Source organism: Microcaecilia unicolor, chromosome 7, assembly GCF_901765095.1.
Source record: "Microcaecilia unicolor chromosome 7, aMicUni1.1, whole genome shotgun sequence".
Lineage (NCBI taxonomy): Eukaryota > Metazoa > Chordata > Amphibia > Gymnophiona > Siphonopidae > Microcaecilia > Microcaecilia unicolor.
Genome location: NC_044037.1, coordinates 279908975 through 279928331, shown reverse-complemented (window position 1 = coordinate 279928331; position 19357 = coordinate 279908975). Strand labels below are relative to the sequence as shown.

Sequence of the window (19357 nt, the reverse complement as noted above, 5' to 3'; positions counted from 1 at the left end):
TTTTACCACGGTGGACATTTCAAGGGGGAGCACTTACCGCCATCCATTGTGGTGGTGGTACTCCCATGCTAACCCAGCGGTGACCAGGTAGTGCGTGGCACTGCCTGATTTCCGCCAGGTATGCATCGGCGCTACAAAAACAGAAAATATTTTTGTTGCACCAGAAACAGGGCACGCTGGGGGTGGGAACTTCCTCCATTCTCCTGGGGTAGCCCAGCAATAGTTCCGGATTGGCGAGTGCCAACCCTTTAGTAAAAGGGCCCCTTAGTGTTCTCCCAGTTTATAATGCGGGACAAAGCAATTGATCTCCAAATAACAATTCTGTCATTTAAGTCAATTTTGAATACCTAATACATGGAATTCACTCCCACACTGCATCCCAAAATGGCTTCAGAATAAGTTATGTTAAGATGCTTTATGTACAAGGCTCAGCAGAGCAGGGGCGTAGCCGGACACCCAATTTTGGGTGGGCCTTGGTCTAAGATGGGTGGGCAGAAGAACTCTGCCTTGTCTCACAAGTGATTTGGTCTCTCCCTCTCTCGCCTGCATGCCATATGGTCTATCAAACATCCCCCCCTCTCCTGCATACCTTTTAAATAGCAGCGAGCAGCAACTAATACACATTGCTCATGTTGACCCCAAAGCCTTCCCCCTGATGCATCTTCCTGTTTCCGCATAGGCGGGAATACATCAGAGGGAAGGCTGTGGGGCCAGAGTAAGCAGTATGTATCAGTTGCGTCTCACTGCAGGCGAAGATCTGCTATTTACAGGGTATGCAGGAGGGACGGTTGTTGGGAGTTTTCAGCTGGTGGGGGCTTGGGGATCCCTGCCAGTCACATTATAGGTGTGCCGCTACTGGGTGGACCTGGGCCCACCCAAGCCCACCCTTGGCTACGCCACTGCAGCAGAGGCCAGAGGGCTCCTTGAGTGCTGGACCCACATATGACTTTAAAATAGCAGTGGTAAGAATGAAAGCGATTGTACTGCATCATTTAGCACAGCTCTGACACCCATGCAGAAGCTCGTCAATTAAACCATGTTCATTGGCATATTTACTTTCAGCTCACGCAGAATTGAAGTTCTTCTCATATCCTGTTTTCACTGTTCTCTTCCCCTGTACCATGTTGCTTATTGAGATAGACATGTGGTTTGTTCTTTGAGGCCACCAACATTATTTACGACAGATATTGGCTGCGGGAAGATGTTTTTGTGAACTTGGAAGGACCAATTAGACGTGATTATTTGAGAGATGATGATAATAATTTCTCACATTGCTCTAATCACATGATAGAAGATGTTTACTTCCTTCAGGAAATTTTTCAGTCAAGGGAATCTGCCAAAGGATAATATACTGGAAAAGTAAAACCACAAACCGATGTAGGATAATTCCGTACATGTGGCCATGGTGTGGAAGCCAAGCTGATTTTGTAATGTTTGCTGCTTATGGCGTTCTTTTTAAAGCTATTGATATTTCAGTACTTTTCTTACAGAAGAGGTTAAGTTCAGATATTAGTACCAAAGGAATCTACCAGTGGATGGGACAATATGAATAGAAACAGCCAGGTCGATATTCAAAATGATTTAGCTGGCCAGAAATGCCCACTGACCAATCTGTACATAAGTATTGCCACACTGGGAGAGACCGAAGGTCCATCAAGCCCAGCATCCTGTTTACAGCAGTGGCCAATCAATGTTACAAGTACCTGGCAAGATCCCCAAACAGTACAATACATTTTATGCTGCTTATCCCAGAAATAAGCAGTGGATTTTCCCAAGTCCATTTTAATTATGGCTTATGGACTTTTAGGAAGCTATCCAAACCTTTTTTAAACCCTGCTAATCTAACTACTTTTACCACATTCTCTGGGGGAGAAGGGACTCGGAGGTGGTAAGGGCACCCCCATATCCTATATGCAGGTCCCGGATGATATTTAGTCAGGGCCTGCCTATGAGTCATATGTGGGTCCCGACCTGCGAAGAGGTGGGAAAATGGGATACAAATGCAACAAATAAATAAATATCAGCCAGGACCTACATAAGACCCAACAGCCAGCACATGCCAGCGCGGCCTCATTCAGTACCAGTCCACGGACTTGGCCTGGCACTGAATATCTGGGGCATTTTTTAAAAAGTGCTGACTGCCGCTGGCTGATTGTTGACCGGTTTGAATATTGACCTTAGAGTTAATTTGCCTATGTGAGACATATGCAGATAAGAAGATTTCCCTTTTTTATCTGCATGATTTGATTTCACTCTGCCTTCCTTGGCATTCACTGGGGTCTTCCGTCTATAAGCTGGTATACAGTACTGGATATTTACATCAATCCTATGTGTATGTAACCCGGGTCTGTTGTAGCTCCGGACCATGGTTCATTCAGATGCCCTTACCACACTCAGGTGTTTCATCCAAACCCCAGTTGAGCTGGGAGTGGGTCAGTGGTATGGAATTGGGAGACACTTTACTGGTCTGGGGTTCCATTCAGCTCTTCAGTCTAGGAACCATGCTGCGCTCAAGGCTTAAACAATAACTCAGCTTTATTTGTACAGGCAGATAGTAACTTCATTAGAGTTCCAACACAATGAATGGGCTATTCACATATTGACACGTCCATGCCAATCCTGTAGCCATATATTACCACGGGGACAGTCTCTCCTCACCCGAATCACTCCACTTCCACCTGGCACAGACCCTTATGGCTGTCCTCCTTCTGCAGGTATATCTCACAGGGTTGCATCCCAGCCTTGGACAGGCAGTCTTAAACCCCGCTTACGGGCAGGACTCCCCAATCCTCTTGAAGCTCTGTCTCCTTCTCCAGTTACTGTGAGAAAACAGTAACTGCTCTTTAATTTCTGCCCAACTGTAAATGGCATTCCAGGATCCCCCTTCTCCTTCCTGGTCACTTAGCAGGGTCTTGCAGGCTTCCAGAGGTCACTAGGTACCCATATTCAGAGGCAAAAACCAAGAACATCTTCCTGCTCAAAATCTCTTCTTTCACCTCCTCTTAACACCTCCCACTCTCCAGAACATGGGTATTACCCTTATTTTATCATCCTCACTTTAATATTCCCTTATCTCTTATTTGTCCTGTTTGTCTGTCCTAATTAGATTGTAAGCTCTGTCGAGCAGGGGCTGTCGCTTCATGTTCAAGTGTACAGCGCTGCGTACGTCTAGTAGCGCTATAGAAATGATAAGTAGTAGTAGTAGTAGTCTTCGGGATTCTGGAATCTTGCTACTCTTAGGGATTCCGGAATCTTGTTACTCTTTGGGATTCTGCATAGAATTTTGCTACTCTTGTCTGTCCTGATTACATTGTAAGCTCTGTCGAGCAGGGGCTGTCGCTTCATGTTCAAGTGTACAGCGCTGCGTACGTCTAGTAGCGCTTTAGAAATGATAAGTAGTACTATCTTTCTGCATTTTATTCCCTAAACACTCCCATGGGCTGGGCCTCCCCCCTCCCAGGGACTTTCCAGTCACTCCCCCCTAGTGACTCTCAACCAGGGATTCTATTTCTTAGTAATTCTTATCTAATAGGGGATTACATGTACATAGTGTACTTTTAAATCTGAATATTTCAGTCTTCTTGTTAGAGGGAATGTGTTATGATATAAAACTACTTGTCTTTGTTTTATTCTGCCCATTGACTACTGGTTTTGTGTGTGAAACGTTTTCTAGGGTAATTATGGACATTTAGAAATAATAAAATATTTAAATCAACTAACTTATTCAAAATCCATAAGGACCTGAGTGGAGTGGAACAGGTGGATGTGAAGCGTCTGTTCACGCTTTCCAAAAATACTAGGACTAGGGGGCATGCGATGAAACTACAGTGTAGTAAATTTAAAACAAATCGGAGAAAAGTTTTCTTCACCCAACGTGTAATTAAACTCTGGAATTCGTTGCCGGAGAAAGTGGTGAAGGCGGTTAGCTTAGCAGAGTTTAAAAAGGGGTTGGACGGATTCCTAAAGGACAAGTCCATAAACCGCTACTAAACGGACTTGGAAAAATCCAAAATTCCAGGAATAACATGTATAGAATGTTTGTACGTTTGGGAAGCTTGCCAGGTGCCCTTGGCCTGGATTGGCCGCTGTCGTGGACAGGATGCTGGGCTCGATGGACCCTTGGTCTTTTCCCAGTATGGCATTACTTATGTACTTATGTACCTTTTCCGTCTACAAAAGGTTAATAACTCCTGTGTTTTTCACACCCAACAACGACCCTGGTCTAATATCTGTGTTTAAAAACTGAAAGTAAAACTCATTGATGACTAAGGAAGGCAACACGGATGTTCTGCAATATTCAGTAACTGGAAGTTAAATTCTTGCACAAAACTGAAGGGCCCTGCATCAGAGGAAGAAACTGGGGAGTGCCCTAGAGAAATGTAAACTATTCTTGTATACAACAGAAAGGAAAGGGAAGCACTGCACTGCTGGATACTTCATAGATAAGAGGCACCTTGGAAGATTCAAAGAAATGAAAAGGTTTGTTTGTACTCAGGGCCCAAAACAAATGGCCGTCAGGAAATGAAAGAGCATTTTGTTGTTGTTGAAAACTTAGGTGTCCTTTTGATAAAGTGCGCTGAAAAATGGCCTGCCATAGCGTAGACGCGTGTTTTGGGCGCGTGCAGAATTATTTTTTGGCGCACCTACAAAAAATTCCTTTTTTTTTTTTTTTTGCCAAAAATGGACGTGCGGCAAAATGAAAATTGCCGCGCATCCATTTTGGGTCTGAGACCTTACCGCAAGCTGTTGACCTAGCGGTAAGGTCTCGCATGGAAACCGGGCGGTAATGGTCTACGTGCGTCAAACTCCACTTGACGGGCGTAGCTGTCACGCGGCAGAAACTAAAAAAAAAATATTTTTCAGACGCGCGTAGCGGACGCGTGCCAAAATTGAAATTACCGCAAGGGCCACGTGGTAACCGGTCGGTAACTCCGATTTGGGGCGCGTGTAGGCCCCTACGCGGCTTAGTTTAAGGGCCCCTTATTTTGCTTTTAGATAGTTGAACACTCTTCCTCCTGCCTTTTGATATATGCCTCGTTACTAATTCCTGTTTTCTCCTTTCTCCCATTGCTGTTTTAAACCGGTTGATGTCCTGATTATAGTGTTTCATTGGCTGTACATCAAGTCAATGAAGGGCGGTCAGCAGTGTTCTCTGTGTGGCACTTCTTTGCCTGGGAGTGTGAATTATTACACACGCATCAACTCAGTTCATGACCGAGAAGAAAAGCTGGTCCCACATGCACTGTGCATCTCAAACTTTGATTGGAATCGAATGGACACCTGGAATCAGAGGAATTAATAAAGCAATAGGGCCACCGCTGCAGTCATGTATTAGTTCAATAACAGCTGATGAGCAGAGATGAAATATTTTGCATTTGCGATTTAATGACTCATTTTTCCAAAACAGAGTTCAGCAAGTTACAATCAGCTGCATTCCCCAGAGTGCTTGCAATCTAAGGGCCTCATTTACCAGCCTGCACATTAAAGCAAGTTATATGCTTAGCAAGTAAATAGCCATGTTGAGAGTAATAGGGCTTGTGTTAAATAATCTGTATTAACACAGGTTGCTAAGTAAGGCTTTGAGTGGCCCGTTTACTAAGGTGCGGGAGGGCTAATGTAGTAACATAGTAAATGACGGCAGGTAGAGACCTGTACGGCCCATCCAGTCTGCCCATTTTACATGGTATGTGCTACTTTATATGTATACCCGAGTTTGATTTGTCCTTGCCATTCTCAGGGCACAGACCGTAGAATTCTGCCCAGCACTCTTCTTGTACTAAAAGTTCTGAAGATTCTGGAATCCTAAAGAGTTACAAGATTCTGGAATCCCAGTTAGTAGCAACATTCCATAGTAACATAGTAACACTAGTAAAAAAGGCCCGTTTCTGACACACATGAAACAGGCGCTAGCAAGGTTTTCCTCGGAGTGTGTATGTTTGAGAGAGTGTATGTGAGAGTGACTTTGTGTGAGAGAGAGAGAGAGAGTGAATGTGCGAGTGTGTGTGTGTGAGAGAGAGAGTGAGTCTGGGTGTGAGTGTGTCCGTGAGAGAGAGAGTGTGTGTGTGAGAATGAGAGTGTGTGCAAGTGCGTATGTGAGACACAGTGTGAGATAGAGAGTGTGTGTTTCACACAGATACAGTGTGTGCGAGAGAGAGAGTGTGTGTAAGACATAGACTCTCTGTGAGACTGAGTGTATGAGACCAAGAGAGTGTGTGAGTGACTGTGTGACACAGAGTGAATGTGATACAGTGTGAGACATAGAGTGTGTGAGAGACAATGTGTGAGAGAGAGAAAGACATTGACTGTGAGAGACAGAGAGTGTGTGTGTGACAGAGATACCTTCCCCCCCCCCCCCCCCCCCATCTCTGGTGTAAGGCCTCCCCTCCCTCCCTCTCTCTGGTGTCAGCCCCCCCCCCCCCTCTCTCTCTGGTGTCTGAGCGTTACTGTGCAGGACGCTGAGCTCTGGCTGTGCTTCAAGGAACTGACCAATCCTATTTAATAGAATGCACCTCCAACATTCTGAAGCCGAGAAACCTTGTGTGGTTGGTCACTTCTGCTTGTGACGAACCCGGAAGTACGTGATGTCAATTCAGGAGATGGATACAGAGAGCAGGAATGCCTCAGTCATGCAGTCAGCTTCAGAATGTTGGAGGTGCGTTTTATTATATAGGATAGTAAATGATGGCAGATAAAGACCTGTACAGCCCATCCAGTCTACCCAACAAGATAAACTCATTTTACATGGTATGTGATACTTTATATTTATACCCGAGTTTGATTTGTCCTTGCCATTCTCAGGGCACAGACCGTAGAAGTCTGCCCAGCATTCTTCTTGTACTAAGTTCTGAAGCTAATGTCGAAGCCCCTTAAAATTTACACTCCAGCCCATCCCTATCTATTCAGTCACGATCAGGGCATAGACTGTAGAAGTCTGCCCAGCTCCCGTTTTGTTTCCAATTACCAGCATCGCCACCCAAACTCCGCTAAGATTCCATGTAGCGCGTGCCAAATTGGCAGTATGCTAGCCCGGTGGTAATTCTGAGTTTTTGTGCGTGCCGAATCTCGTGATAGAAAATAATTTTCTACCGGGGGGGGGGGGGGGGGTGTTCCCGGCAGTAATCAGCGCGTGAGCCCTTACCGCTAAGTCAGTGGGTGACGGTAAGGGCTCAGGCCGTAAAGAGGTGCACGCTAGTTTTAATTTCAGCGCTCGCCCATTTCCCGGCCCATTAAAAAAAGCCCCTTTTCCCAGCTGCGGTAAAAGATAGCCCAGCGCACGCCCAAAACACGTGCCCATACTACCGCAGGCCACTTTTTACCGTGGCTTAGTAAAAGGACCCCCTGTTTGTACCTGAGAGATTGGAGAGTGAAATGGCTAAGATCACGAAGAACATCAGTGAGATTTGAACCTTGCTCTCGGTTCACTATTCACAAGTACATTTAGCAAAGCCCACCTTCTAAACTGTGTTCAATTCTGGTCGCCGCATCTCAAGAAAGATATAGTAGAATTGGAAAAGGTGCAGCGAAGGGCGACTAAAATGATAGCGGGGATGGGACGACTTCCCTATGAAGAAAGACTAAGGAGGCTAGGGCTATACAGCTTGGAGAAGAGACGGCTGAGGGGAGACATGATAGAGGTATATAAAATAATGAGTGGAGTGGAACAGGTGGATGTGAAGCGTTTGTTCACGCTTTCCAAAAATACTAGGTCTAGGGGGCATGCGATGAAACTACAGTGTAGTAAATTTAAAACAAATCGGAGAAAGTTTTTCTTCACCCAACGTGTAATTAAACTCTGGAATTCGTTGCCGGAGAAAGTGGTGAAGGCGGTTAGCTTAGCAGAGTTTAAAAAGGGGTTGGACGGATTCCTAAAGGACAAGTCCATAAACCGCTACTAAACGGACTTGGAAAAATCCAAAATTCCAGGAATAACATGTATAGAATGTTTGTACGTTTGGGAAGCTTGCCAGGTGCCCTTGGCCTGGATTGGCCGCTGTCGTGGACAGGATGCTGGGCTCGATGGACCCTTGGTCTTTTCCCAGTATGGCATTACTTATGTACTTATGTACTTATGTATCCTGCCTAACAGCTTCCTTCTCTCCTCCCTTACTTAATCTTTGTACATTACTAATTGTATCTGATATCCTAGAATGACTGTCATAATAAAACTCTGTAAGCCACATTGAGCCTGCAAATAGGTGGGAAAATGTGGGATACAAATGCAATAAATAATAATAATAATAATAATATATATATGTCTATTATGGCATTTACTATCAAAAACGGCTGTTTACAGAATAATACAGGAGGCAAGACAGGGAACTCCAGCAAACATAGGAAACTGAGAGAGGACGAAAGGCAGTGGGTAATTATTTTTATTTTTTATTTATTTGTTACATTTATACCCCACATTTTCCCACCTATTTGCAGGCTCAGCGTGGCTTACAAAGTATCGTAAAGGCGTTTGCCATTCCGGTTGGTAACAAATACAAGATTGGGTTGTGGTCACATGAGATAGAAGTATATCAGGCGTCATGGGGTCGAGGAAGTAAATCGTCCAGTACGATCTTTGATTATGTTGTGTTGCTGGGTGTGGGGATTTATGTTGGATCGGTGGGATAAGCTTTTTTGAAGAGGTAGGTTTTCAATGATTTCCTAAAGTTTAGGTGGTCATGTATATGAAACCTAATGGAGTCCATTGGGTTTCATATATTTTGATCTTGTGATGACTTATACTGTGCCAAAACTGAAAACTCTTCTCGGAGCTCATTGTGAACAATATCCACCCTAAAAGGTTACTTTCTGGCTGTGCATGAGGAATTGTGATCTTGAATAAATAAGTGTATGTTAGTCATGCATCCAAAGGTTATATAATCCCTTCAAGAAATCCAGTTAATCGTTTAACTTATTAGTGGAACATAACCCCAGAGGCATGGTATGGTCGCATTTTCAATATGGTAATACCAGGGTCCGGCTAAGGAACAGGTTATTTTGAGTTAATCTTCACTGGACCAAACTTGCTTCCCTTGTGCCATCACTAGCAGGATACGCAGTGTCTTAAAAGGTGGAGGATTTTTTTTAACATTTATATCACACATTATCCCAAGCAATGTTGGGTTCAATGTGGCTTACATTTGAAAATACAGTGAGACAGAATAATAGAATGGGAGCAAGTAGATGGATATGTCTGAAACATTTAACAAAGTTGAGATTAGGATACATATCCAACTGGGCATTTAAAAGTCTGTCCTTTAATGATGCTGCATGTTCAGAAATCACAGCCAAAATTATAGAGTTATTCAAATATTATTACATGCATACACCAGAACAGACATCCATACACATATTATAAAAGTAAACAACAACTTCTACAGAGTACATCCAACACTTAATTTTTATTTTTTCATTTGCATCTTCCAAAATTCCATAGGCAACAGATGTACAGATAAGCAGGACCCAAAGCAGTCCAAAACAAGTAAAAAGAAAAGCAAACAAACAACAACGTAGTTTATACCTGATTGTTCAACCACCCATAGGATTCATCTTTGGGTTAAAAAAACAAAACTATGTGCATGTAAAGGACTGGATAAACCAATTAAAACTAAGTTTACAGCAAATGCCCATAATATTAACATTTGGTATCAATAATGAAACAGTGATGGAATATTCACACAGCAAGCAGCCTGAACCAACAGATTCATTTTCCATTGGACATTATAACTTTGGTGGTTAATAGTGTGCTGAAATGGACAATGTTGGTACATTTAGACTGCCTCTAGACACACCTTCCGCATGAAGGAAGCCCCTGCCTCATTATTCAATACATATCTGTGAAACAGTAGTATTAAAAAAAAAAAAACAGCAAGTGCATTTTTATAAAATACTACAAAAGAAAAAGGAGCAAGTTCCCACATGCCATCGTTTTCTTTTGATGTAAGCGTAGGAAAAAAAAGATGTTATTATTATTTGTTGCATTTGTATCCCACATTTTCCCACCTATTTGCAGGCTCAATGTGGCTTACAATGTTCCGTCATGGCGATCACCATTTCCGGAGTGAGAGATACAAGTGGTATTGCATTAGAGAATATGATTGACATTTTAGGTTAGGTAGTCAAATATACAGAGTTCATGTTCAGAAGATAAAGTGGTAATCACGTTAAAGTTTATTCGTGGTAGAGTAGACTATGGTAGTTGGGTGTGGAGAGTATGGTTTTATGTAGTTCAGGCTTGAGTTTCGTTGTCTGGTAGTTAGGATGTATCGTTGTGGTATGCCTTTTGTTAAATTTTTGACCCAATTAATGCTTTTTTTTTTAAAAATTGTACTTATAAATAGTAAATCTGATTGTTAAGTACCTGATTCTCATAACGTGATGTCTGTTTTGGTGACCCTTTACTAGGTGAAAACATCTCTGCATGAATACAGGGAGTGCCTAAAGTCAGCCCCTCCAAACGACACAACGATTTAAAACGTAGAACAAATTAGTACTCTAACTGATGAAATACTTCCTCTGTGTACATCCATATGCTGCACAAGGCAGCATGGTTGAAAATATAAGTGAGATTAAATTAAAACGTTACCAACAATAAAGAATGGCAATGCGGATGCAGCAGCTCATAGGGTTTGCTTGCTTTGTTTTGAATGTACTAGATGACGGCTGCATGGGGAAGGGGAAACAAAGATTAACCTAATTGGCTTCAACTTTTTGATGTCATCCTACCCGGTTACCGCTGGGTTAGCTTGGGAGCCCTTACCGCCACCTCAGTAAGTGGTCCCCCCTGAAATGGACGCACGGCAAGCGCTTCACTTTCCACACGGCCATTTCTTGAAAAAAAATGCCTTTTGCCCGCTGCAGTAAAAGGGAGCCTCAGCGCATGTCAAAAACACGCACCAACGCCAGCACAGACCCCTTTTTGCCGCAGCTTTGTAAAAGGATTCTGTAGCTTCCTAACTTGATATAATGGGGAACTCCTCTCAAACTGTGAATTGAAGGGCTCAAAGGCTGAATCTTTACCCAGTGGCGTAGGAAGGGGGGGGGGGAGGGGCGGTCCGCCCCGGGTGCACGCCGCTGGAGGGGTGTCAGCTCCGCTGGTTCTCTGCTCCCTCTGCCCCGGAACAGGTTACTTCCTGTTCCGGGGCAGAGAGAGCAGGGAACCAGCGGAGCCGACGCAGCTCCCAGCGACGTGCACTCGGGGCTGACCGGCCCTTCCCTTTCCTACGCTACTGGTAAGAATGCACTCCGGGGGGGGGGGGGTCGATGCACCGGGGGGGAGGGGTGTTGTGCTGCACCCGGGGGGGGGGGGGTGCGCAGCGGTGAACTGCCCCGGGTGGCAGCCGCCCTTGCTACAGCACTGTCTTTACCTATGTCTTCATTTTTTCTCCTCATTCCCAGCTGTGGACGTGGATGGAAGATCTGCAGAAGGAACTGCTGGAAGATGTCTGCGCCGACTCTGTGGACGTTGTCCAAGAACTGATCAAGCAATTCCAGCAGCAGCAAACTGCCACCCTGGATGCCACCCTGAATGTTATTAAAGAGGGCGAAGATCTCATCCAGCAGCTCAGGTGAAGGCCGGGGAAAGTTTTTGACTTTCATAACACAAGATCGCAAGAGAAAGATTTCGCTTTCATGCTCAACTGAGATTACGTTCTATTGAAAATTGACCCCGAATACAAATTATCCATCAGTCCATTTACAGCTTGTGTTGCTGACCACTTTCTAGGTTCATTCTATTGGTCTGGAGAACTTTTCGGCTTTTCATAAGCATGCCTGAACCTGTAGAAAATATTACAAGCAAATAGTTTTAGTCCAAATATTTGTGCTTTATCTATTATGTTTATCATTATTGCTAAAATAGTAAACATGTCAAAATCTAAAAAAGAAAAATAGGGGGCTAGCTATTTCAGGGCCCTTTTTACGAAATGTGCATTCTTTTTTATACCTATGGGTTTCTCTCGGGGACAGTTTCTCCAAATGGGTTAGTTATACGTATATCAGCTGGCAGTAAATGCCGAGTCGCCCATAGAAGTATAATGGGCTTTCTCGGTGCTTACTGCCAGCTGATTTCTACCGTCAGCTAAAAATGCTACCGTGGCTGAGTAAAAGACCCCAGTAGGGACCCTTTTACTAAAGGGCGGTAGGGCTACTGTGTGGGTAGCACGCAGGAAATCGGCAGTACTGCCGGACGCACCCAGGTGCCTGGCAATAGTTCTGATTTTGGTGTGCACCGTTTCCCACACCAGAAAATATTTGTATATTTTCTAGCGTGGGGTAGCGGTGTAGGTGCGCCTGGCAGTAATCGGGCGACACCGCGTGCTTACCAAGACTGCCGGGTTAGCATGTGAGCCTTTACTGTCTGCTAAATAGGAGGTGGTAAGGACTCAGGCAATCAATCGATCTATTTATATATCGTTAGGAGAGCTATCCGATCACAGCCTATGTGATGGGTCATACTCCTCTGCTGCTTGACCTCCTGCAACTCCTCATCCCTTTATCCTTTTGTTTCCCTCCCTTCCCCTCTTCTGCCTTATTCTCTGTTGCTCTAGCATTACTGTGTTACTGTTTTACTTGAATGTTGTAAGCCACATGGAGCCTGCCTCGGTGGGATTTTGTGGGATATAAGTGTTCACAATAAATAAATAAATATACCCCACATGCTCCTGCACAATTTCGAGACCAATGTGACTAACAAGCTAAAAAGTAGTCATTACAAAATATGAAACAAATTGCATAAACCCATACATCAATAAGGAAAGAATCGAAAATATATAAAGAATTCAACAATGAAGCAAAACGGGGAGAATGGAAGGGGAGAGATTAGGCACCAGGATCAATTGACAGAAATTTTACGAAAAGCCAAGTAATCATGTTGGGATCTTCTATTTCTCAGCAAGGAATTCCACCATTAAGTACCTTGGTATGACAAGTAGCTGAATATATAGATGTATAAATTACTTTCTTACAGGTAGGAAACTGAAGGTGCAGGTAGTCTCTTGCACAGATGATTGAATTGCGAGGAGGCAAATTAACAAGGGGCAACATATAGTCAGGGCAATATTGTGTAAAGTCTGAAATATGAGAGCACAGAGTTTGAATACAATCCTGACCCTAATGGGAAGCCAATGCAAATGTATCAGCAAAGAAGTAGCCCTCTCAAAGCGTGGTCCATGCATGGCAAGTCTAGCCACAGTATTTTGGGCCATTTGCAGTTTCCTCAAGATACATTCTTTACACCCCGCGTAGATAGAATTACAATAATCAAATTGGATCAAGACAAGAGACTGGACAAGTAATCTGAAAATATCAATTGAAAAAAAAAGGGCCCTAATGCACTTCAGCTTCCAAAGTAATTTCAAAGATTTATTATTATTACATTTATATCCCACATTTTCCCACTGATCGCAGGCTCAAAGTGGCTTACAAAGTCTGTAGTGCAAGCTACAGTACAAGAAAAACAATTATACAAATTGAGAATAAGATATAAAATAACAATTAAACATCAAAAGGCAAGTGATAATGACAGGTAATTATTGTGCTTGGGTCTGAATTTATAGTAATAGTTAATTCAAGTTAGGTTAGACCTGGGGAATAAGCCTTCTTAAACAATACTGATTTCAATAATTTTCAGAAATTTAGGTAGTTCTGGGTAGTAACCACCGAGGACTCATGAGATTCAAAGGTTAAGTGACGATCAACAACAACCCCTAAAATTTTTAGAGTGGACTCTACTACTACTACTACTACTATTTAGCATTTCTATAGTGCTACAAGGCGTATGCAGCGCTGCACAAACATAGAAGAAAGACAGTCCCTGCTCAAAGAGCTTACAATCTAATAGACAAGAAATAAAGTAAGCAAATCAAATCAATTAATGTGTACAGGAAGGAGGAGAGGAGAGTAGGTGGAGGCGAGTGGTTACAAGTGGTTACGAATCAAAAGCAATGTTAAAGAGGTGGGCTTTCAGTCTAGATTTAAAGGTGGCCAAGGATGGGGCAAGACGTAGGGGCTCAGGAAGTTTATTCCAGGCGTAGGGTGCAGCGAGACAGAAGGCGCGAAGTCTAGAGTTGGCAGTAGTGGAGAAGGGAACAGATAAGGATTTATTCATGGAGCGGAGTGCACGGGAAGGGGTGTAGGGAAGGACGAGTGTGGAGAGATACTGGGGAGCAGCAGAGTGAGTACATTTATAGGTTAGTAGAAGAAGCTTGAACAGGATGCGAAAACGGATAGGGAGCCAGTGAAGCGACTTGAGGAGAGGGGTGGTATGAGTAAAGCGACCCTGGCAGAAGACGAGACGGGCAGCAGAGTTTTGAACCGATTGGAGAGGGGAGAGGTGACTAAGTGGGAGGCCAGCAAGAAGCAGATTGCAGTAGTCTAAATGAGAGGTGACAAGGTGACTCCAAAGGATAATATAGTCAAGGCTAAAATTGCTGCAGGGATCATGATCAAACAGATCAGTTATTACCAAAAACTTGGTCTTCTCCTGATTTAATTTTAGCCTGAATTCAGAGGCCCAGGATTCCATTAAATCAAGGACAGTTGTAATCCTACATAGAATTCCCTGGATGTCACCTCGAAAAGGGATGTAAACAGTGACATCATTGGCATAGACAGAAGGATGGAATCCCATTGACTCAAGTCTCCCCCACTAGCGGAACCATCATGACATTAAATAATATTGGAGATAGGGGTGAGCCTTGCGGCACACCACAATTCGGAGACCAAGACGATGATAATGCGCCCGACATTTTTACAGAGTTTTCTTTTAGCGCACAGCCACTTACGCCTCCATATTAAAAAAAGTAGGATTTTTACAGCCGCGGTAGTAAGTAGCCTGGGTGTGAGTCAGTTCCAAGTGCCCACACTACCTCAGGCCAATTACTACCGCAGCTTAGTAAAAGGACCCCATAACTCACCAGGCTGCAAACCATAAAAATACTAGAAATCCACCAATAGCACTTAGAGCTCCGGGATTTCACAGGGATATATAATCTATAATATTGATCCCTATTGGAGTCCCATTATATTATCATCGGTTCCAGTTTCAACCACTACGAAGAAAAACGAGCAAGGGAAAAAAACTTCCTAAACCAGCTGTTGCCAAACTGTGCGCCACAGCGAACTCTCAGGGATGCCATGGTGCATCGCTCCCTACTTTCCCCTCCCACAGGTCTGGCATCTGCCACTTCCTGCTTCTTCACCCGCTGCCGCCGCAGTGCTTGCAGTTTTCATTTTCGGACCATCCACGATTCACGCAGGCACCGCGGGGACTTCCCTCTGCCGCGTCCGGCCCTCGCAACAGGATGTTGCATCAGAGAGGGCCAGATGCAGCAGACTGGGAAGGTCCCGGAGTGCCTATGTGAATCGCAGACGGCCTGAAAATGTAAGCTGCAAGCACCGCAGCGGGGAAAGGAGAAGGAAGCGGCAACAATCCTGGACCTGCAGGAAGGAAGGTAGGAGCGATGCTGGATTTGGGGAAGGTGTGCTGGTGTGAGAGGGGGCTGTAGGGAAATGGAAACGGAGACCTATTTGGCTGGGGTGGGGGGAGGGGTGCCGCAAGCTGAAAAAGTTTGGGAACCCCTGTGCTAAACTGTAAAAATATAGGAGAAAACTCCTATTGGTCAAAAAAACTCTGATAATCAAATAGTCTTGTGCATACTATCATAGGAATGAACCTCACTCCTAAGCCACGGTATGTGAAGTATGATCTCAGTCTTTCAAGCTAACTGCTAACGCATTGTGCCAAAGAGCGCCTCCTTCTGGAATTCATAACGTGTAACATGTCTAGGCAACTGAACCAGGCTCACTTGGAAGTCGTTTTGATCAGCCATGTGGCACTTAGGGCCAGATTCTATATATGGCATCTAAAAATATTCATGAGGAATTAAACGTGTTCTGTATGATTTTGGCGCAGTGTATAGAATACGCTTAGTCAATACCATAACGCATATATCTATGCGTGTCCATCTACACCAATAAAAACCTGGTATAAATACGTTTGAGTAGATTTAGTATTCTATAATTGCGCGCAGAAATTTTGGAACAGCCAAGAAACACCCATAAACACGCCCCTTTTACACTACGCGCATTTATTTTGAACTGCACGCTTTGTAATTTAGGCACAGTTCTGTATAGAATACGCTTAGTGATTTTCACGCATAAATTGTAATTATTGCCAGTTAGTGTTCGTTAGTGCTGTTAAAAACGGTGATAACCTTGTTACACCAATTAAGTTACATGCGAATCTCCATGCAGAACGTAGGTGCCATATATAGAATCGGGGTCTAATGTGTACTAATTCCATTATCGCATGCTTAACCTTTAGTAAAAAGAGGCCTCAGATGCATGCATTACATAACTAATGCAGTGGTAACATGCGTCAACTTGAGCAAGTGCAAATATATGTAAAATTTACTGACTTCAGCCATCCCTGTACCTTTTGATTCTCATTAGGAACTGTTGGCTGCAGTAGTGACAAACTCAATACAAATGCCTTATACTTGGGATATAATGCATCTATTTTTCCAAATTCTGCCGCATTCTTTTGTAAAAATGTGATGAAGTATGAAAATCAACCCGAAATACAAGGTGACATAAAAAGCCTCTTTAGATAATTCTTTACAGGCTGCACGGAATACGTTTGCAATCTTTCAATCGTAAAGATGCACAGCTTGTTCATGGCAGCCTGAAGGCTTGGCAGATTTGAAACAAGCTCACTGGGAAAGAAAACTGGGCTTATCCAGTGAAGATTGAAAGGGAGCTGCAAAGCAGGCTTCTCCTTAGATCAATTTGGATTTATGCACTATTCTCTTTCCTCCCCCCCAACCTTCTCCCTATTAGAGGATAGAGGTCAAAATGTCAGGACACATAAGGGGAAGCCCTCATTGTTTTGATTTTCTGCAAAGTTGGAAGTAATGTAGAATTTCATCAAGCTGAAGGAATGGACATTCCATACACCTACACGAAACCTCTTCTATTTGTCTTTGCCTCCTGGCTGTGAATAGGATGGGAAACGTGTTTTGTTTTCGCTTCTGCAGCTGACCCTACCATTAAGATGTTCCCCTTTTTACCCGGCCCCGCTCTGCCACAGGGACTCTGCAGTATCCAGCAATAAGACTCCGCACAATAGCTCCATCAGCCACATTGAATCCGTCCTACAACAGCTCGATGAGGCCCAGGTGCAGATGGAAGAGCTTTTCCACGAGAGGAAAATCAAGCTGGACATTTTCCTTCAGTTACGGATTTTCGAGCAGTATACCATTGAGGTAAGGCTTGTCTTGCGGATGGAAACTGTTGCATGCTCGTGTGACTGCTCATCCCTGAACCCTGTGGAGATTTTCCAGTTATTGATTTTGCATGGTTCTTCCGTGGCCAAAAGATGAATGTAGACAGTGGACGGCTGGTTTAAGTCTAGTAGCTCGGAGATTAATTTCTGTGAACGAGAATTGTTTTGTCCCTGATTTAGCTGAATGGCAAATCGATTTTTAGTTTTTTTTAGATTCTCTTCCAAGATTTGCAGTACCTACCTGAAGCCTCCAGTTACAGATCTGCCTCTCTCTGCAAGTGGGTCACTGTGTTCATCTATATTGTTATCTCACGCATAATGTCCTCAAGCATTGTTAAAGCTCTGTATCCTTGATTGCTGCCTAATATAGAAGAGAAAGCTACATAAGTACATAAGTATTGCCATACTGGGAAAAACCAAAGGTCCATCAAGCCCAGCATCCTGTTTCCAACAGTAGCCAATCCAGGTCACAAATACCCGGCAAGATCTCCAAAATGTACAAAACATTTTATACTGCTTATCCCAGAAATAGTGGATTTTCCCCAAGTCCATGTAATAACGGTCTATGGACTTTTCCTTTAGGAAGCTGTCCAAACCTTTTTTAAACTCCGCTAAGCTAACCGCCTTTACCACATTCTCTGGCAACGAATTCCAGAGTTTAATGTAGAGCAGGTATTGAACAAAACAGCATCCCGAGGCAAAGGTTTCTTTCAGCATCTCCGTGGCTTCTGTTTTGGGCTTATGTGCTCACAGACTGAGTCAAAATGGCAGCATAGCCACCACCCACACTCCCACTGGTTTGACTTCCTAGTTGCTCATCTGTTTACTGATTGCAGCAGTCCTGTGTGAATGCTGTGCTACAGAACATTAGATGTAATGAAAGCACATGAACTAAGGTCTTTGTAATATCTCTCTATATAAAAGGCAAAACCAACGTTCTATGAAGCCTCCAGCCGGAAGTGTGAAGGGGGCGAGATATCCGGTTTCCCTATGAGTATCTGCCCCGCCCTCTCTGTAACACAGTCAGTGAAGGAAAACAGCAGAGCACGAAATCAAATCGCTGGCTCTGTAACAGTGAAGGACTCAGAGGGGGGAGGGGAGAGAGGCCAGAGGGCAGGGACACACACACTCCCACATGCACACAGAAGAAAACATTGCTAGCCCCCGTTTCATTTGCATCAGAAACGGGGCTTTTTTTTTTACTAGTGTTAAATATAAATGCATAAAATTTTGTTACAGAAGGATGAAAAATCAGAGGCAGAGGATGCCAGTGCAGGATTCAGTATGCTAGATGGTTGCTAATGCAACACATTTCGAGTTACAGATGATCTTAGAGGACAACATAAGAACATAGGAAAAGTCATGCTCAGTCAGATCAACATCCTTCAAACCCAATGGCCAGTACAGATGGCAAGTACCCAGAAGATCGCCGAAAAGTAGATCTATTTCCCATAGTTAATTTCCAGGGGTGAAAAATGGCTGTCCCTAGTCTACCTGGCTAATAATTTGCATTGACTTTTCCTCCAGAAACTTGTCCGATCCTTCGAATTTCTACCATTTCAAGAGTTTACAGGCTAAGAATACTAGCTTGAATCCAGAACTTTGGTATTAATCAGTGGCGTTCCTAGGGTTGCTGACATCCGGGGCGGATTGCCGATGCGCCCCCCCCCCCCCAGGTGCAGCGCGCCCCCCACCCCACCCCCCTGGGTGCATTTTTACCTGCTGGGGGAGGTCCGTGCGCACCTGTCGCCTTCACTCGTTCCATGCTTCCTCTGCCCCAGAACAGGAAGTAACCTGTTCCGGAGCAGAGGGAGCACGGAACGAGTGGAGCCGACAGGCGCGCGGCACCCCCCCCCAGCAGCGTGCACCCGGGGCGGAGCGCCCCCCGCCCCCTTGGTACGCCACTGGTATTAATGGAAAGTCTATTTTTCAAAGTATACCATATTATAAGATTTTTAAAGTTTATAGATGATTGACCTGTTTATAAAATATTAGCAGAGAATACAGAGGTTGGTAAAGACCACATGGCCTGCCCAGTCTGTTCGGTTGTACTTCCTGTTCAGCTCTATAGCCTCTTCCTCT

At 44.1% G+C, this 19357-nt stretch overlaps 1 protein-coding gene across 1 annotated transcript in view; it reads left to right on the top strand.

Moving 5' to 3' along the window:
• Positions 1-19357, top strand: part of KALRN (kalirin RhoGEF kinase) — a 1371746-nt gene that overhangs the window by 783590 nt on the left and 568799 nt on the right. The window contains exons 12-13 of the mRNA XM_030208706.1: positions 11389-11558; positions 17081-17255. Coding sequence (XP_030064566.1) covers positions 11389-11558; positions 17081-17255 — 345 coding nt within the window. The remainder of the gene's footprint in view (positions 1-11388; positions 11559-17080; positions 17256-19357) is intronic.